Source organism: Gymnoscopelus microlampas (genome assembly GCF_963454915.1).
Source record: "Gymnoscopelus microlampas genome assembly, chromosome: 4".
Classification (NCBI taxonomy): domain Eukaryota; kingdom Metazoa; phylum Chordata; class Actinopteri; order Myctophiformes; family Myctophidae; genus Gymnoscopelus; species Gymnoscopelus microlampas.
In genome coordinates, this window is record NC_139941.1 from 19,765,503 (window position 1) to 19,786,230 (window position 20,728).

General features: G+C 40.9%; 2 protein-coding genes across 2 annotated transcripts in view; one reads left to right on the top strand and one right to left on the bottom strand.

The window, feature by feature from the left end:
- Positions 1-1,104: 1,104 nt before the first annotated feature.
- ppil2 (peptidylprolyl isomerase (cyclophilin)-like 2) overlaps positions 1,105-20,728 on the bottom strand; it is a 32,790-nt gene continuing 13,166 nt past the window's right edge. The window contains exons 13-20 of the mRNA XM_084054640.1: positions 15,276-15,365; positions 14,208-14,241; positions 11,963-12,080; positions 11,522-11,578; positions 7,046-7,118; positions 5,187-5,249; positions 4,042-4,184; positions 1,105-3,070 (exon numbers count right to left, since the gene is read on the bottom strand). Of these exons, the coding sequence (XP_083910766.1) occupies positions 2,971-3,070; positions 4,042-4,184; positions 5,187-5,249; positions 7,046-7,118; positions 11,522-11,578; positions 11,963-12,080; positions 14,208-14,241; positions 15,276-15,365 (678 nt within the window). The 3' untranslated portion in view covers positions 1,105-2,970. The remainder of the gene's footprint in view (positions 3,071-4,041; positions 4,185-5,186; positions 5,250-7,045; positions 7,119-11,521; positions 11,579-11,962; positions 12,081-14,207; positions 14,242-15,275; positions 15,366-20,728) is intronic.
- LOC311043192 (transcription elongation factor SPT5-like) lies at positions 16,297-19,035 on the top strand (the record flags this gene model as incomplete). Its single annotated transcript, XM_084054374.1, has 1 exon — positions 16,297-19,035. One exon carries the CDS (start codon positions 16,297-16,299, stop codon positions 19,033-19,035), a length of 2,739 nt encoding a protein of 912 aa, XP_083910500.1.

The following is a 20,728-nucleotide window of genomic DNA, read 5'->3' on the forward strand; positions in this document are numbered from 1 at the left end:
ACTCGATCACCATAAATAAAATCCCTGACCAAAATTGACCCAAGATCCTAAATAGATTATAAATCTACATGAATGTTATGTATGGCAGGGTTAGATCTACAAACCCCCACACAGTGAGTGTGGTTTAAGCCAGGTTTAAACTTTGGGTGACAATTTAGTTGTGATCATTTGGAACAAATGTTTGTTTGATGCAATAGCCTTGGATCAAGACTATTATAGAAGTATTTTTTATCACTTTTGACTTATTTGCATATCTATGAGGTAAAAGTCAGACTCGATAAAATGACTAGTTTGATGTATTTTTCTCCCTCGGTTGTAAAACACAATGTTTCATATTTATGTCCATTTTGGTGTCATAATACTTCAGTCCTAGAACACCTCGAATGCTTAAATAATAATGGTGTTAAATATCGGTGGATAAAAACGTGTCATGTTGATATAAATCAAACATCAGTTTTACCTTCTACAGAGAGTGAGACTCAGAGAGCAGCGTGGCCGAGCGTGGCACGTTGCAAACAAACTGTGTTGGAACAAGCCGTGGTGCGCCTGCGTCCAATTTAAACCCATATCACATCCGGTCTAGAGCCCCGCCTACTGGATCCGGTGTGTTGAACACGTACGTGGACGTATTATTTCCGTTTCCGTTTTCCAACCGGATCTTCCCCCTGCAGAGTGAATTGGTCAAGTCATCAGCACTAAATCATCTACTGCTGTGTGGAGGATGCAGTGGTGTAAAGTAACTAATTACATTTACTCAAGTACTGTACGTACTTAAGTACAATTTTGAGGTGTTTGTGCTTTACTTGAGTATTTCCAATTTCCAAAACTTTTACTTCTACTCCACTACATTTCAGAGGCAAATATTGTACACTCCACTACAATTATTTGAAAACAAGTTACTAGTTACTTTGTAAATGTTTATTATTATTACAAAACATACATTAACCATTTCAGCCCTATGAAAATAGCCGATCTACAAGCTCACAACGACTAGCAAAGCGTTGCGTTGCTGTGAGCTTGTAGATTGGCTATTTTCAAAGCATTTTCATACATTTTGGAAACTTGTGAAATGGGACATTCTGCAAAATGAGTACATAATTACTTTCAGTACTGTATATTTTAATACGAATACTTTTGTACTGGTAAATGTTGAATTCCGTTGTGCGCGTTGTGAGCTTGTAGATGTAGATATTTTCACAATTTTTAAATATTTTTAGAATAAAAACGAACGGTTTTGGGCAAACAAGGTTTCCACCCTGACAGCAACGACATACATCCATGTATCTAGTTTGTTGCCCTGGATTTGACAAGAACTACATTTAGCCAGGTCTCTCCAGTCAAACTGCATCAACAATAAGGCTCTATATTGAACAGTGTTTTATGAATGCTGATTTACTGTACCAATAATCTTTATTCCATGCATTTAGCTGCATTACACATACTCTTCAAAAGGCTCAATGTAAGCTGTGTAAAGTAGTGAGTTCCTGTGACTTCCTTCAACCTCTCTCTGTCTCTCTGGACTGTGTAACATCATAAATGTTTTAGATTTAAAAGCTAGAGCTCTGATGTAACTCAAACAAACCCTCTGTCCTTTCTGAGGTGGAGTAGGAGAGAAGTCATGGGTTACCTCCTTCCCCTGAGGAAAATTATTTTCCTTTTTGTGAATGTCACAACTGATTTGTAAATGGGAGAGTATGCATCCAAAATAAAAATAAAACATAGTTCACACAAGTATTGCATGATCACAAGAGAAAAATGTTCTACAAATGAAGAAGACAAATGGACTTAAATTGATCAATCACAACACAGCCTGCTTCCCGATTTCCTCTCCTGGAGCACAGTTCAAAAACTCTGGAGAATGCCAGGGTGAACATACAATATGGGGGAGAAGGGATTTTTCATTCAAAGATTTTGTGTTGCATTGATTTGCTTCTTAAACCATCACACTTTCTAAAAGTAACAACCAAATAATTATCAAATTCCCAGCTCAAATGTTCCTCCTGATGCTCTGAAGAACCACAGACTGAAGTTGTTTGTTAAGGGTTGAGTATAAATGGGCCATGCAGTGAATTCTTTCTTTTGTGCTACTTTACTGGCTAACACAGTGGGGATAATTGGCAAATACATTTTAGGGAAACATACTTCACTGGCTTTAATTTGGAGGATGTCGTTGTTTACTGCCATTGTTTACAGATCTTCTCAGGGTTCAATTTGATGGTGGTGATCCACGCCTCTGCTTTTGATAACAACTTTAATCTTTTTTTTTTTATTAATCAATCAAACAATTCCATTGAGAAATGCTGATCCTGGTGTTGGATAGGACATCTACTGGTTGACAAGTGGTACTGCCAGAAGCTCATAAGCACAAGCAGGGATTCTATCTCGAAAGAGCGGCAGAAGTCCAGGTTAGCGCCGTAGCAACAGGGTAGAGACTTCAATCTATCATAACTAGGTATGCATACAAACTGTGGTTCTCTTCCCCATATCCAGTGGTAGTTAAGAGCAGGATTACCGCTCAAGCCACATTTGTTCTTAAATTGAATTAATATATCTCTGCTTAATGTTTTACCTTGATATAGATGCTACAAGATAAGTCTCTTCTTGTCTCCCTTGTAAAAAGTGTACAATATCATCATCTGCATTACATAACTGCAGAAAATATAATCATTTTTGAAAAACAGATTTTTGAATTTATTATATCATCACAAGACCAAAACAACCCAATAGAGAGTCAACACTGTTGATATACATACAAAAACATCATAACAATAGAATCCTTGGTGTTAATCCATTTGTATCTTTGAGAGTGTACAAATGTAAGCAAACGGATACTTAGGGGGCCCATTTGGTTACATTTGTACACTCACAGAGTTAAATTAAGACTCAGGATTTTAGTCTACTCAAAGTAAGCCAGTAAAAAAAAATAAGATTTTCAAAAGACAAAATGGTGGGAGTTGAAAGTGTCTGGCTCTACCAGGAGCTGAAGTCAAAGTTAGTTTTGGCTTTGGCCTTCTTGGCGACCACTCCGCTGGTAGAAGGTCCACTTTCCTCCTGAGTAGCTGGGCGCTTTCTGTATGGAAACAATAAGAAACAAGTGAATAGACTGTAAAATTAAGCTCTGGGAGTAGACAGATATAACTAATTGGATCGTTACAGGGCATACAACTGAAATCAAATGGACCCTTAGGATTAAATGGACACTTATGGGTCCAATTGGTTAAATTTGTTACAAATGGATAAATTAACGATTTTACTGTGTACAGTATACTGCATTTATCAGTGAAATATACATTGAAACAATGACCAGGTTTGATGGCCTGTTCAAAAAAAATGTATGCTCAACATTAACTGCCGTGTGCAGACAGACTGGCATGTTCCTGCACCTTTTGGATGCATTTCCGAAATATGTAATGTTCCTGTTTCAGCTAGCGGGGAAAATTGGAGGCAAAAAAGAAGTAAGAATTGTGCCAGAATACAGTAATGTTACATTCTAGTTCGCAATTTATTCAAATTGATAAACTTGGACCCCCCCAAAACAAAAAGTATTGTGTTGTGTGTTGCATAAGTGCCCCAAATGTATTTTTTACTGTCAGCAATGGGAACCTGCGAGAGGAACAAAGCAGCGAAGACAATACATTCTCATCAACCACAGTTGTCTACTAAGTAGCTCATACTGTAGGTACATGGACATATCTGCAAGTGCACAGTCTGAAAGAATATTATACAGATTATTTCATTAACTAACTTCCGATTATGCATATGCAAGCCATTTAGTTTGCACTGAGGTAAGCATATTTACTCTTTTTTATAATCAGTTTCTGCTTATAAACTAGTACGTTTCTCTCAAGGCTCGTTTCGTGCATATACAACTTTTATAAATGAGGCCCCTGGGTACTGCCTAGGGCACGCAGCAGGACATTTTTAGTCGCTGTTACCGTAAAAGCAAAATAAGGGAGAGTTGTAGTTCGTAGTGTGTGTGTAGTTCGTAGTGTGTGTGTGTGTGTGTGTGTGTGTGTGTGTGTGTGTGTGTGTTTTTTTTACGTTGTTGCAGGGTTGATGTATTTCCCAACACCTTCTTTAAAGGTCTTAGGGGCCTGGTCTGCTTTGGCTTTGTTCTGGGCAGCATTCGCCTGCTCTCTCTCCTCCTTCTGCTTCTGAATCTCCTGTTCTCGTTCGGCTGCGATCTGAAACACACAAAGGACAAAATGCAATTTCCCAATAGCACGTAACCGCGTGTACTGTATGCATTATAGGGCTGGGCAATTAACTGAAAATATATCAAAACCGACATTTAGAACCAATAACCTACTCAATCCTGTTCATGTAGGTTAACCAAATCATTGAGAAGCAGGGTTTTTTGGGGGGGAATATTATCATAACCCTTATATTATATATTAACGAATCGACACAAAGAATTCAAATAGATTTTTTTATAATCCACTGAATCTGATTAACAACGTAACCCTGTATTATACATCATTGTATAATGGTAGCATACAAAAATAGCGAAAATAGCGGATCTACAAGCTCACAAACATCGTATTGTGACACATTGGGAGCTTGTAGATCGGCTATTTTCAGTATACGTATCTATCTACTTTTAAATAATTGTTCATTAATCGTAATCGAGCCAAAAGTTTGAAATAATGGTGGTATTGATTGAAGTCATATCACCCAGCCCTAAAGCGGAACATGAGCGAAGCTACGTACGCCGCTTTTTTCAAGCAGTGAATAAAAGTTTCAATATTCTCAACTTTTCAGCGCTATAAATAGCAGATGTACAAGCTCGCAGTGCGGCACGAGGTGACGCGCTGTGAGCTTGTATATCTGTTCTAAACCACTGTTCAAATCCTAAGAGTTTTCTGAAAACTTGTGTTGCTATATATATATATATATATATATATATATATATACTGTATACAGTAGCTAAAATATAAAATAGACAGGTGAAAATAGACAATCTGCAAGCTTGTAGATCTCCTATTTTCTGTTCAGGACACCGTCGTACATCAGAATATAAAATAAGTATACAGTATACATGTGATCAAGTGATACACATGTGGCACACAATGTATTAGTAAACTGAAAGCCTGCTGTTTACGTTCTGTGTGGATATAGAATTACGGCATCATAATTATGATCCAGGCTCCCAGTAATGTTTTACATTCAGAGATGCAGACACAAACCTGGGCATCAGCTTCTTCATAAGGGTCCACAAACACGGTGGCACTCAGGAGCTTAACTTCTGACTATGGATCAAATAATCAGAGTTAGACAGTTATCATCACAGTTATCGTCATTATCGTCCTTAATCAGCACTCAGTACAAACTGACTAGTCTTTTATGATAACTATTCAAATGCTGCCTCCCTTTATGAACTATTACCATGGCAGCAATGTCTTACCTATTTTAACATCTCTCTTTTTCTATCCCGTGTATAGCAGGAAAGCATGAGACAAAGATATTGTAACGTTCCTCTGTGGAGCATCTGGCTTTGCTGGGCTTCCCAACACAACTGTCCATGTTCGAGGGTGGGTAACCAGATGCTCTGTCGCTGCACTAGCAATTCCTGCAGGTTGGTCAAACTGGTAAAACTCCTCACTGTCAGGTGCAAAGAAGTGGACTGGCGGCGTCACCTGTCTCCGAGGAGACACATGCTCTCAGATCAAAAGAAAGTGTTTTAAATTGTGTTCTCTGAGCACAAAGGGGAGGAAAAAAAGCGGGGAAAAAACTCTCTGTGGTGGAGGATAGATCTTGAGGTTCACAGATTAACGCTCCAATTTTAACAGGTCAGTTTTATGAGAACAGCAGATGCAGGTGCAGCAATCGGGACAAAGTACCAGGACCAGATTCACAAAACCTCATGGAAGAAAAAAAACATCCTGTATCCTCCCATGATGAAGTTATAAGAGCCAGCCAATCCTCAATGCATTTCTATTGTTTTACTTGGGAGACGTTAGTTAGTATCCTTGCAAATATTGTAGGATTCAAATAGATGATTTCATTTTTTTCATTGGAAATATCATTCCTAATTGAAAAATAAAGACAATAGCAATTTCATAAAATAATGCAGGAGCCTGTTCTTTCTTAAGTTTTTACATTTAGAAAATGTTTGTGAGGTCGGACCTGGTATTTCCATTAGGTATTGACAGTGAAGATTCAACACTTGGAAAATGACACTTGTGTCATCAGTTATTAAGTCTCTTGTTTTCAGAGAGTTTTGCCACAACACCACTGGCTGATGTAATTGTTACTACTACGATTGTTGCAAATCCACTCTCACTAATTAAAAGCAATATTAGAAATGGTCTCTAGTGACTGAAATAAACAAAACAAAAAGCCTGCGTTGTTCTGTTGTAAAATATATAATCTCTCAAGAACAGATTCTGCTCTCCGCTTGAATCTGTCGGGGGGTTCGTCATATCGCGTACGCACTGGCCTACAAGTGGGCGTGCCTTCAGATCAGGAAGCAGGCCTCGCTTTACCCAATCAAATGTAGTGGGCGGGATTTACGTGTCTGCCGATCCTTCCCCACTAGAAACAAACCGAAACTCATTTAACAATAGTGTCCTCGGAGCAGACAAAACCACGGAAAGATATTCACATTTTGACTTGCTCTTTCATCATAGAAACAAGTGGGCTTATAACCAAAACGATCCATGTTCTCTGGGAGAAGTGGTGTTAGTGTTCCGTGTAGAAATATTGTTAGTGGGAATGAAAACATAGTCGCACCACCGGAAGTGAAAGGCTGAAGGCAGACCAAAACCCTGGTTTCCTTGCGCACGGGTCCACCGTATAGCCCCCCCAGAGCTAAGTGAAAGAGTAGAAAACAGTAAAACCCTCTCTGTCCTCGGTCCACTCCATTTTCCCTTTAGACCAAATCTCTTAGCTGAAATATATGATCAAGTATTGTGTTGCAACACGTTGTGAGCTTGTAGATTTGCTACTTTGGGCATATGTTCTCCTCAGAATAGGGATGCTAGGTTTCAAGTAGTTACACGCAATATAATATCTTGCCCGGACCATAAGTAGCATTATTCCATACCTTGGGTTTGTCAGTTTTTGGATCAGCCTCCACATTCTCCATAGCTGTGATCGTCTCAAATCCACCTACGACCCTGCACAAGAGAAAAACAGATGACAAACTCTCACTCTATCAAGATGACTTGTCGTCTAGACGTCTGATAGCAAAATGACCTGCGTGTCTGATAAAGCCTCCCTTAGCTTTAATCTCCATGAATCAAGATCCGACAGAGGCTATTTTGTCTTGACAATCATGTCTACCCATTAGGGCATGCTGGTATAATCTGCTTTAATGAATGTTATTAGAAATGGCGTGTATGAGCACTTCAAAAGCAAGTCCTGTTGAAGGCGTGTTGCATTCAATTACTGTGTGTGAATTGTTGTTGTTTTTGTTTTATATTCATGAGCAATAAGCCTTTATTGGTAAGTACCAATTTGCCAGTAGATGAAAAGGGATAGAATCTATTCTGCACATCTCAACAAATCTTGATATAATGGTGCTGGACCAAAAACACTTACTGTAAAAAAAAAAAAGATAATTATCGTTCCCGGCGTGAAACGTTGTTTGTTTGATTAATGAAGCACAGGACAGTAGACCTTTACCTTTCTTTAATTAACAAGAAATGTGTCACAATTTTCAGCACCAATTCAAATGAGCAAGTTGTTGTGTATTCACTGACTGGTGCACTATTTACTCAGGCAACTTCAGTATATATTCCTGTGGGCAGACGGGACTAAAGATGACTGCTAAAAGCAAATACCGCACAGGCCTTGATGGAGGCCCAGCAAACAACTCCTGAAGATGTAGAGTTGGTGTCAAATGTTAATGGCCGAGGGGGGCAGGAGGGGGGTTTCGATGGCTTATTGGCTGCCATGGTGAAGAGCAGGTTTCACAACTTGTTGTCAAATTTCTTGACTGAAATGTTTCTATCCAGCTGTTCCCTCGGAGCCCACTGTTACCCCGTGATCAGAACTACAGTGTGTGTGTGTGTGTGTGTGTGTGTGTGTACACACAGTAAAATCTGCAGTTAACATTTATCCATTTGTAAGTCAGAGAGTGTACATGTTGCACACTCTGAGTTAAAGTAACACTGAGGATTTTACTTTGTATATACGGTATGTCTGTACACCCACTTGCTAGGGGAGGGGGGGGGGGGGGGTGCTGCTCTTTGCACATGTGACCCGTTGCCACGTGTAGAAATCTCTGCTTGTTGTTTGGGCTTGGGGGGGGGGGGGGGGGGGAGTATGAACTACATGGTAGAACGAGGGCAGATGATTTCCCTCAAATAGGACCTCAAGTTTGTGAGCTGCTTACTGTCACAACAAGATGTTTTAGATCTAAAACAAAAAGGTAAAGGTTTCCTTAAAAAAATGCATTAAGAATATACATGTAGGTGGTTTAAAAAAAATATATATATTTCTGTGTGTGTGTGTGTGTGTGTGTGTGTGTGTGTGTGTGTGTGTGTGTGTGTGTGTGTGTGTGTGTGTGTGTGTGTGTGTAAATTAACCTAATTAACTTGATGCGTTTCCAACATGCATGGGATGTCCTGCCATTTGCTATGCCAGCTAATATAGCCTGCAATAACAACGTTGTTGTTCAGAGCAACAGAGAATATGAGGACATATTTACATTTTCAACTAATGTTTTTTCGCAAATAAATGCTATCCTCATACTATAGTGTCACACAAAAGTGGCAAAAACGGCCGATCTACAAGCTCACAGCGCGTCGCAATGCCAATGAGCTTGTAGATCTGCTGTGTGTCTATGGGTTTTATAAATATTGAACCAGTAGAGTACAGAAGTCCTGACGTCACTCGTTCATCCCCTGGTTCGTAAAGTAATTTATCTATGGAGAATAACATTGGGTCATCTTAGAATGGTCTCATATAAGAATTGTGGTCCAAAAATAAACAAACTGTCTCGGCGATATTGTCAGGGAGGAGATTCTGTATCGTTTATGATAGTCAGTCACTTATATTTGATACAGTCTGTTTCTGCCGAAAATTTTACTAATTTGGCGGAAGTAACATTATCGTTTTCTCACAGTCAGTTGATGCTTCATATCCATAAGAGTCAAACCGCCAGGGTCATTTGTTTATTTTTGGAACACAGTTCTTATTTGACGCGATATTAAAGACGTCTATGGAGATTCAGAACGGTGGTGGAAAACTGCGAACCAGGTATGATGTGTAAATTACGTCAGACTTCGGTGCTCTATGATTAACAAGAGCTTATGACTAAATAACTACATTGGATCACAGTCTCTTTTTTACATTTTCTTTCAGGCATAGCCTACAAGGTTTCCACCCGACAGCGATAATACACTTGGGGCACAGTTGCTAACATCACCAGATTTCAGTCAAAACAAAGTCAGGAGCAAAAAACAAAAACACAAAAATTTGTATTTTGAAGAAGGCAAAATATTTTGAAGAAGTCACATGAAGGACCAGTTCATATTCACATTTTGAGAAACATACTTCTCTGGAGAGGTCTTGCACAATTCTCAATTCTTTACCGCAATGGCGCAACGTGCCAATGACGTGTTTCACGTGTTTTTGAAAAAAAAAGTAAAAAAAAATATATATATTTATATATTTATTTTTTGGGGGAAAAAACGTTCAGAACCCAAGATATCATTTGAAGATTTGGTGCTCCAATCACTTCTTGTTTTTATTACTCAAAAAGGCTGTATCTCGGCTCCTGAGCACTTTTTTTTACTATGTATTTTTCAATGTTATCATGTTATTTTCAAAAGGCAGACAATTAATGTCAACAAGGTCAAATGACCTCGTTGACATTTGTGAAACCACACAGTGCAACCCTCAGTGATTAGCACCCATCAGGGGATCGATTATTCTGGAGATAAATATTATGTGACTACTTGAAAAAGGTATAAGAAAATTGAAAAATTGCTGGCACAGTTCGCAATTATTTTTTTATTTCATTGGCACTGAATGAGTTAAGTAGCCCAAACACTGTCAGAATCCTCAAAAGAATACTAATTTGCAAAGAGCAGTCAATGTTAAGCCTGTCACGGTTATTACATAATCTCCTAATGCAATTATTTCATGTTCAATGTTAAACATTTTCATGTAATATTATTATTAAATTATGAAATGTGGCCTATTTTGGCCATAGTAATATTCATTGTGATGATTAACAAATTCCCTGTCATTGACGGAGATCTCCGCCATTAAAAATAATAATAATAAGTTATTATAGTTTTTTTGTTTCGTTTTTCACACAGAACCAGGAGATAACGCGATCCAAAGATGTACTGCTCGATCATACTGGAGATACATATTCTGTGGTTCTTGAAAGATTAGTCAGAATGCTTAAAAAAGCTACAGCCTGTTCTAGAAAACCCCTGGCAGTGAATGTGTTAATATCGGTCATTGTCAGTCATTCAAGTTATTTGTCATATCTGCTCTGTGCAGTTTTTGTTTACAAAGACCAAGATAAACTGACATTTTATACGTTCAAATGTTCAATGCCAAAAACACAATTCGCAATTATTTGTAGGACAATCAATGGTCAACTAAAATACCATGATTATGAAACCCCTAAGCAATGTTTTAGGCAGCAACAGGACACAGTTATGCTGCTAAATGAAAGCCATCTGTAACCAATAACCAAAGACTTCTCCATGACCAGTTAACTACAAAGTGAAAACTACACCGATCACATTGAAAACAGAGCCCAGACTTACAGTTTAATAGTCCACTAAACTTCCCACTGCTTTGGCCCACATAAATGAGACCAAATGTTCCAATAACCTAATTGTTCAGGCATTTGGGTTTATGCCCTGTGTCACAACTGGGGACCCCATATAACAAGTAAATGACACCTTTGAGAACGGGTGCGTGGCAAATGGCCATGTGACTTAGCAAACGGAGTGCAAAAAAACAAGTGAGCATTTCAAATGTCAAAGCATGAAGGTGTTTGTCGTGGCCTGCCTTTCCAAAGCAAATCAGATTCACCAGACCGCTAGCTGGACAACACCGCTTCTCCCCAATATATTGTAATTAAGCAATAGTGGTTATATTATATAAACCCATTAAGAACGGGAACGCATACTGTGTCATTTTAGATTTTTAGCTATAAGCGTTGTTTTTATACTTTTGGCTATTCAAAAATAGCAGATATACAGGCTCATAGCTCTGCTATTTTTGAAAAATTGTGAACATTTGTGCAAATCTTTGAATACATATTCTTTTGAAACAACATTTTTAACAAAAAGCTTTGCTTCTGGAGGTCCCTGGAACACAATATTTTACAAATGTTCACTTTAAGAAATATATATTCAAAGATTTGCACATATTTTCAAGATTCTCAAAAATAGCAGATCTACAAGCTCATAGCGCTGCACTCGGTGCCACGCTATGAGCTTTTTGAATAGCCAAAGAAATCTAAAATGACACAAATACTTTACCAGTCTAAATGGGTTAAGCCGGCACGTATTCCCACGCTCGCTACACAGAGGAAAAGGAGACGTACCTTCCAAATATAGTGTGCTTCCTGTCAAGGTAGGGGCATGATCGGAATGTTATGAAGCTGAGAGAAAAAAAAGAGAAAAAGACAAAGAAAACCCACTTTGTTAGAACACGAGACAATCAAATATACCTGAGGTATGCATTTTCTATACTCATGCTTCCAGGTGGTGGACTATCACTCATTACAAGAACAAGAACAGTGCCAGCAAAAGCACTCATTTCCAGAACAAAGCCAAGGCTTAAGGCTAATTTATTCATACTCAAAAAGGACCATGGTGTACTGCAGAAATGCAGAGTTTTACATTTTCAGTTGAAAATTCCTCTTTTGTTGTGCGACAAACTAGTCCCTTTAGTGGGAAGAAACCTCGTAATACAAAACGTATACAAACGTAACATAGAAAAAAAATTATAATAATCCTGATTAATTATTATTCACATCTCTTACAATTGGGACTTGTTGGTGTTGGGGCCAGAGTTGGCCATGCTGAGGACCCCCCGACCTGTGTGGGACAGGTTGGGCCGGAACTCGTCTTTAAAAGGCTTCCCCCAGAATGACTCCCCACCTGAAGATTTGGAGAGAGAGAGAGGAAAGCATGTACAGAGATGACGGGATGTGACAAAGAAAATAACGAAAATAATATATCACCCCACAGGGTGACCACTTTAATGCTCCTCAGAAATCTAAACATATTGTGTCTCAGACTGTCTTATCCAATAGCATTTAACTAATTGTGAGAGTTAGTTAACTGCTACTGAATCGGGCAATTCCAACATTAGTGCAATAGTGCAACAACCTGCACTCGGGCCAAATCCATCCTGTCAGCTTATTTAGCTCTCAACGGGTAGAGAGGTCTGTTTCACTGCCCCGGGTTCTGCCAGCTGCATGCAGACTTGTGCGTGTCTGCGCAAGTATAGACATTGCATGCTGCCAGCCTGTCTACCATTTATGGGCTGTGTGCAGCCATACACTTCCCCCGGTGACATTTCTGCATAATTTATCAACTGTTTGACATTTTGCATCAGTATGACTGGATGTTAAACAAGGTGGAGTTATGGTGGATGGTTCACTGTCTTCATATACGGTCACTTTCGGGGCCCTTATCTTGTTCAACAGTAATGCAATTCATCAGTCAAAGCTTAATTTCCTCTGAAGCTTATTTAACTTATTCTTATGTAACAGTCAAAATGTCAAAAGTAGAACCTTAACTTAAGCTTAACTGGGTATAACACATAAACAATCTTGAGAATGAGAATATACAACTATAGCTATTAGTGTTTTCTTAAAGACTTTGAATGAGACATTTGAGCTCATTTAAAAGGATGACAGGGACTTTGAATCGCTCATTAAAAAAGGATGACAGGGAATACGTAAGTGTCAGAACAAAGCATCGCCTTGATACCTATCATCTGTGACTGATAGGGCTCAGAAGATCAAAATCGGAAGGTTCCCGGTTCTACCTGTATTAGTATCAAAGTGTCCTTGAGCAAGACACCAAACCCTTAACTGCTGCTGATGAGCAGGTTGGTGCCTTGTATGGTTGCCTCCGCTGTGTGTGAATAAGTGAATGTAATGCACCTTTTAAAGTGCTTTGGATAAAGGTGATATATAGTAAACGCTCCATTTACCTATCTGTATAGTATACTGTATGCATTAGAACAGATTTGTAGCTTGCATCTTTTAAGCATCTGACTGCAACATAGTTTCAGCTCCCTGCTGCACATTTATTCAGGTTTTTGCAATTGAGACATTTTATAAGGATTTACAGTTTGAGCAGAAACCCCACCATGTTGCCTTAATGTCACTGATCAATATCTGCTAGCTTGCTTGATGTGGATTATTCTCCTTTACGTTACCTCTTGAATGTGTCACTGCCATCATTTTCTTTCTGTTTTGTCACTTTTTGTCTTTTTCTTTCATTGTTTTGTGGGCTTTTATTTTGTATCGGTTGATTCTTGTGTTGAACTTGCTGTTCTATGATTGTCTTTGTAAAAAGTAAAATGTTCATTAAACAGATCTTTAAAAGGGGGAGGGAGTAAGAGGAAAACTAATAGAGAGGGGAAAAATAGCAATAAGAGAGCAGTGTACCTATGAGCCATCAGAACACAAGAGCTTGAAAACAGTCCAGGAACCCATTACCGTAGGGATTATCACTTGTACAATGCATACAATCCTTTCTCTGGTTACACTAAACTAAACAGTGGCCCAGAAAAGTTGTGTGTGTGTGTGTGTGTGTGTGTGTGTGTGTGTGTGTGTGTGTGTGTGTGTGTGTGTGCATCCATTTCACACACAGGTGACTTAAAGATGTTTGCCCAGTGGCCAGGAATTCTGCACTCTCATAAATCTGCCATGGTTGCTTCATTTTGCTGAACGCTCCAAGACACAGACGCTCGGTACAGATGAAGGCAAGGACTGAACCAGCCAACCGCAAATTTCTTTTCATCAGCTAGTCCCTCTACAAATCTTCATTAACGTTCCAACATTTACTTCTTTATCAGATAATCAGTCCATTCTGACACTGTGAGGCATGTTATGTATGTCTGCGCTCTTGTGCCATTAAGGAGTATATTTAGTAACTTTCTTGATTCGTCAAGTTATGAATGCGATCTGCACAAAAATACCAAATGGGAGCTATTAATATTGCAAAAGCACAAGGGTTATGTAAGCGATGTAAGTGCAGGTCTGACCTTACCTGTGCCAGTACCAGTGGGGTCTCCTCCTTGTATCTAGAAACAGAAATCTCAGTTAAAAATATTCTTGGGTTAAAGGACCATTGGTCTGCCACACTTATTCCATTGACAACTCATTGAATACTTTATTACACATTACTGCTGACAATTCTGCACACCATAATGTGGTTTGTTTGACTTAATGCATTTTAAAACACAGATTGATTGAACTAGGTGACTGGAGTCCCTGGAGAAAAGTCTGATTTATACAAAAAACATTGTCAAATGTCCTTGAGTTCTTATCTATCCAATGATGTTTAGCCAACACTGACTCAATTATCCAGATACGTTCAATAATGTTTAATTATTTTGGACCAAATATAAACTAAGCAAAGTCAAAAAATACAAACTGTCTATACAAACTGTCTATAAGGCCGATGCTGTGAATATACAATGACAAGTGCTGATGCTGGTATCGTCCTTTGATCTATGTGCTTTCTTTATGGCATGAACTTTGCCTTTACCCAGATTTGGCTGTACAAAACACCTGCCTTATCTTTGATAAACGGTGCACACCCACTGACTAGTTCAGCCTCAGGGTGAGTGGTCTGCTGGGCCTCTCCAGAGTTATGGAACATCCTCGACTAGTTCTTGGAAGTAAAGATTCATTTCTCACACTCACAGCCTCTTGATAAACTGCCTTTAGGGACTGTTTACAGTCTCCTGTCTGTAAACAGTGCTAATCTGAAGGCTGCTTTGCCGAAAAATGGTTCTGTGAGGAAATCATTTCAAAACTCACATAAGAAATATAGCAGCCACCACTAATACATACAGTATGTACGCATCAACAAACAAAACAATACATTCAAAGCATCACAGGGTTTCCCACTTCCCAATCTTGGTGTGGAAGTTTGGCTTAGAAAGTGGTGCTAATTAGAGAAACATTGACTGCCGACTGTGGTAGAGAATGATGGAAATGATATTTCCTGCAATACCATTGAAGGCAACGCTAATGCTGATTATTCCCATTACTGCAATGGTAGCGAGGATATAAAAGGAGCATTTGCAACTAGCTTACTGGATGTCATTACCATGAAATTGCGTATGGACCGATGGAAGACGGTTCCATCGTAGTAGCCTTTTTTACACAGACGGACAAAGTTCTCTCCAGCTTTTGGAACCTAGAGGGACAGAGGAAGGGATGGGGGGGAAGGACAAATAAATAAATAAATGAATATATTTTATGTGAAAAAAAATTAAAATATTAGATTAGTCTGGAACACACAAAGACACACGCCACACACACAAAATGCTCTTCTAGATGGCTTCCCTTCTATGTGCTACACTACAAGAACCCATAAAAGGTTTCCACCCTTGCAGTCAATTTCCTCAAGTCGTCCAAAGAATTTTATTTCTGCATTCATTCGTAGACTTTTTTGTGAGCTTACTGTTTTTGTTTTCCCCCTATCTTAAAGATCATCAACATCCCCTGGAGCGTGATGGCATCGAGCACCCTCATGTTTTGTCTTCTGTTGCTGATAGTAGTCATTGTTGCCAGCTTTGATCTCAGACTTCATGTGGCCAAATTTAGGCACCAGTTTCAGCCTGATCAGACTTCAATTATGACATTTAAGTTAATAAAGCACAAGGACACTTTGGTAGAGGTTTGGGTTGTGTAGTTACCTTGTCATGGTGTAACAAGTCAAATTGGCGAGATATATTGCTCCGTTGTGTAGTTGATTCGGAATTAATAATCCAAAAATAGTCTCCTCACTGACTTCTATTGTACGGTAAAACAACTGCTCTAGTCCTTGCACCTCCCCTACATGTGTGTTAATTGATGGTTACCAAATATTGCTGAGTATTTGTAGGCAAATCTGGCGTCATGGACATCCTCCGTATTTGGGCGAGGCTGACATGGAACTCCAACATAGTGACATCATAGTGATGACACAAGTGTCAAGATAGCGCATTTTTAAACCAGACCTCGGAAGAGTGAGAAGGGCATTTACCAAGATAGTTCCATGTTCCAGTCTGACTACAACAGTGATCTCTTGGCTGTGTGTTTGTGTGTGAGAATTGTTTAGTTGCATCCCGTTGTTGACAGACACGATGACCGAAGATAATGACCTCTCCGACAACCAGAGTGAACACAGCAACGGCGGGGAGGCAGAGGAGGTGGAAGAGAATAATGAGAATGAGGAAGAGACAGCCAGCCCTGTGGGCAGTGATAAGGTAGCAGAAGAAGGGGATGACCTAGAGGATGAGGACGATGAGTATGATGAAGAGGAGGAGGAAGACGATAGCGAAAGGCCCCGGAAGAAACCCAGACACGGTGGCTTCATCTTGGACGAGGCTGATGTGGATGATGAGTTTGAAGATGAAGATCTATGGGAGGAAGGAGCTCAGGACATTTTGGAAAAGGAAAAGGCAGAAGTGTCCAACAAAGACCCTGCGGTTCTGAATGAGGATCTCTCTGGATCAAGGAGACTTCAGAACCTCTGGAAAGATTCTAGAGAAGAGGAGCTGGGTGAATATATTATGAAGAAATATGCTAAATCATCTGAGCATGTCCCAGGAGGATCCGAGGAGCTGTCTGATGACATCCAACAGCAGAAACTACTTCCAGGAGTCAAAGATCCTAACCTTTGGACAGTCAAGTGTAAAATTGGAAAGGAGAGGGCCACTGCTATAGCCCTGATGAGGAAGTTCATCGCCTACCAGGTTACTGACACACCGCTCCAGATTAAATCAGTCGTGGTTCCGGAGCATGTCAAAGGCTACATCTACGTGGAGTCATACAAGCAGACCCACGTCAAGGCGGCCATTGAAGGTGTGGGAAACCTGCGCATGGGCTTCTGGAACCAGGAGATGGTCCCCATCAAGGAGATGACAGACGTCCTCAAGGTGGTTAAGGAGGCCACCAACCTCAAGTCCAAGTCCTGGGTCCGCCTCAAGAGAGGTCTGTACAAGGATGACATTGCACAGGTTGATTACGTGGAGCCAAGCCAGAACATCATCTCTCTGAAGATCATGCCTCGGATAGACCGTGACAGGATTAAGGCCAAGATGACCCTGAAAGACTGGTTTGCCAAAAGGAAGAAGTTCAAGAGACCTGCACAGAAGTTGTTTGATGTTGAGAACCTGGGTGAAGTGAGCCAGGATAATGACTTTATCATCTTTGAGGGGAATCGTTACAGCCGCAAAGGATTCCTTTTCAAGAGCTTTCCAATGTCTGCTGTGATCACAGACGGAGTGAAACCTACACTGTCAGAGCTGGAGAAGTTTGAGGACCAGCCTGATGGGATTGACCTAGAGATGGTCACCGAGTCATGTAAACAATATCAACACAACCTCCAGGCTGGTGATAATGTGGAGGTTTGTGAGGGAGAGCTGATTAATCTGCAGGGGAAAATCCTCAGCGTAGACGGGAATAAGATCACCATTATGCCCAAACACAAAGACCTCAAGGACCCACTGGAGTTCCCTCCCCACGAGTTGAGGAAGTATTTCCAAACGGGTGACCACGTGAAGGTGATCGCTGGGCGTTATGAAGGAGACACTGGCCTCATTGTCAGAGTGGAGGAGAACTTTGTCATCCTGTTCTCTGATCTCACCATGCATGAGTTGAAAGTGTTGCCAAGAGACTTGCAGCTGTGTTCGGAGACGGCATCTGGTGTAGACGCTGGTGGGCAGCATGAGTGGGGAGAACTGGTCCAACTGGACCCTCACACCGTGGGAGTCATCGTCCGATTGGAGAGAGAAACATTCCAGGTGCTGAACATGCATGGTAAAGTGCTGACGTTGCGCCACCAGGCAGTGACCAGGCGGAAGGACAGCCCCTTTGCCGTGGCTCTGGACTCCGAACAGAACAACATCCATGTCAAGGACATTGTCAAAGTCATCGACGGCCGTGAGGGTCGCGAGGGTGAGATCCGCCATCTATTCCGTGGTTTTGCCTTCCTTCACTGTAAGAAGCTTGTGGAGAACGGAGGCATGTTCGTCTGTAAGACACGGCACCTAGTACTGGCCGGAGGAGCTAAGCCCAGAGATGTGACCAACTTCACAGTAGGAGGCTTTGCTCCCATGAGCCCTCGCATCTGTAGTCCAATGCATCATCCAGGAGAAGGCCAGCAGCATAGAGGAGGTGGTGGAGGAGGAATAATTGGGCGGGGCCGTGGCAGGAGAGACAATGACCTGATTGGACAGACCATCCGTATCTCCCAGGGACCTTACAAAGGGTACATTGGTGTGGTGAAGGATGCCACAGAGTCCACAGCCAGAGTGGAGCTTCACTCTACTTGTCAGACCATCTCTGTAGACAGACAGCGTTTAACCACCATGGGAGGTAAAAGACACAGTGGTAGGACTTCCCTCGATGGTCGCCGCACCCCCATGTATGGCTCCCAGACTCCCATGTACGGAACTGGCTCGAGAACTCCAATGTATGGCTCACAGACACCTATGCACGATGGAACTCGTACACCTCACTATGGTTCACAGACACCATTACATGATGATGGGAGCAGGACACCAGGACAGAGTGGGGCCTGCTGGGACCCCAATAACCCCAACACATCTTCCAGAAACAATGAGTATGACTTTGAATACGGCAACGAACCTTCACTCTACCCTCAGCCTTACGCAGAGACCCCCAATCCCCAGACCCCTGGGTACCCTGAAGGCCCCTTGCCACAGGTCAACCCTCAGTACAATCCCCAGACCCCTGACACACCTGCTACGTACAACACAGAGCAGCAATATTCACCATACGCAGCTCCAACTCCGCAGGGCTCCTGTCAGCCCAGTCCCGATCCTCAGATCTACCAGCATGTAGGGCTGGAACAATAATCGCATTACCACGGTGATGTGATGCATACCACGGGATTAAGCTCATTACCACAATAAAAATAAACTTTTTTTATTTTTTGTTCTTGTTCTACTGGTTAAGGTTTCAGGAGTGCATATGTGATATGAAATGTCAGCTTAGCTTACGATATAAACAACACTGTCATATCTTCTATCCTATGCCCAAGGGCTTTGGGAAGCAACAAAACCTCAGCATCGTACGAGGGACAGGACTACAGGGGATTTATTTTGTGTGAGTATACATTTTTTTAGGCTTGAGTACTTGATATCTACAGATAACGGTCAATTGAACATAACAGTTGGAGTTTGCGCAACTTGCCTATGTAGTAAAATTCCTGGGATACAGCCGGTACTCAATCTAATGTTAACATTGCAGATTTCTGCCAATTTTGGCCCTTGATCCAGGCAACATGGGGTAGCAGGTGAATTTGTGGGTATAAAATATCCGCTGCAGGAACTATGTCCAATGTAATATCCTATCAGGATTTATATTACCCCTCTCTGGATTTTATTTGGAGCTGCTGTATTGGAAATAAGCAAATTTATTATTCCAGTGAAAATAAGTGGGTTACAGTGCTTGTAGCGATAACCCCTTCACTTTGAAACCAAGTGGATAAGTCCACTCCGTCCCACGCGCATGAACACAGACAGCGTGTTTACCCGTTTAGACGTAGCTGCATTGGGAACTCCTTATATGGTTATGGCTGAGTCATGGTGCCAATTTTAATATATAGGATATGATGTGCTATATCTCTGCTGTCCGGCAGAAACCAGCTAACTCCAAAATGTTCATTTATCAGGAAATTACAAAAACAAAACAAAAAGGGGAGTTAGGAGGAGGTTCATCCTTGATAAGAACAGCTCAATGGACCTCAATGAGGTTGGAGGTCAAAAGGGGGTGGAGCCTGAAGTCAGCAAAACCAGCTAACTCCTAACCTGACTACGCCAAATGGAAGAGACACACATTTTTTTGTTTCACAGCCTACTTCCATCTGAGACTCTGGTAGCAGAATCGATGCAAGACGACGTTTCATTTTTTCAAGCTACTTGGCAGGTGATTGGATGATCCCGCCCCTAGCAACCGCTGATTGGCTCGTACACACAGCGACCGGGCAGCTCTACTCCCTGAGCGACCCCAGATCAGGGTGTATTGTAAAACTCAATACCGCCCTCATCTGGCTGAGTCAGGTTAGCTAACTGCACCCCCGTTGGTGAACTTAACTGGTTTAGCAGAAAGTTTGAGGATCCAATATAGTTAGCTGGTTTTGTCAGAAGCGCTTTAATACTTTTCATTGGTTCAATATTTTTTTAATCAACACACAGACGTAAAAGGTGTTCAATAGCACTGATTTGTGGGGAAAAAAATGCAAAAGCAGAAAAATGGAGTTAACTGGTTTCTACCGGACAGCAACGATTATGCTACACTAACTCCACATTTGTACCAGACAAAAGCAAAGAGCCAGTTAACGTTACCCATTCTGATCCTTTGCCTAACAAATAGCTCAGAATAGTCAAACGTACCAACCACAGGCAAAACCTATCAACATTATACTGGACTGGTGGCTAGTTTTAACTCCCTACCCTGGTTACACACATTTAGACAGACACACACCTGGGACCTGTTAAGGCCATTTAAATAACTGTTGGGCTCTAAGGAGCAGCTCCCCTCAAACAG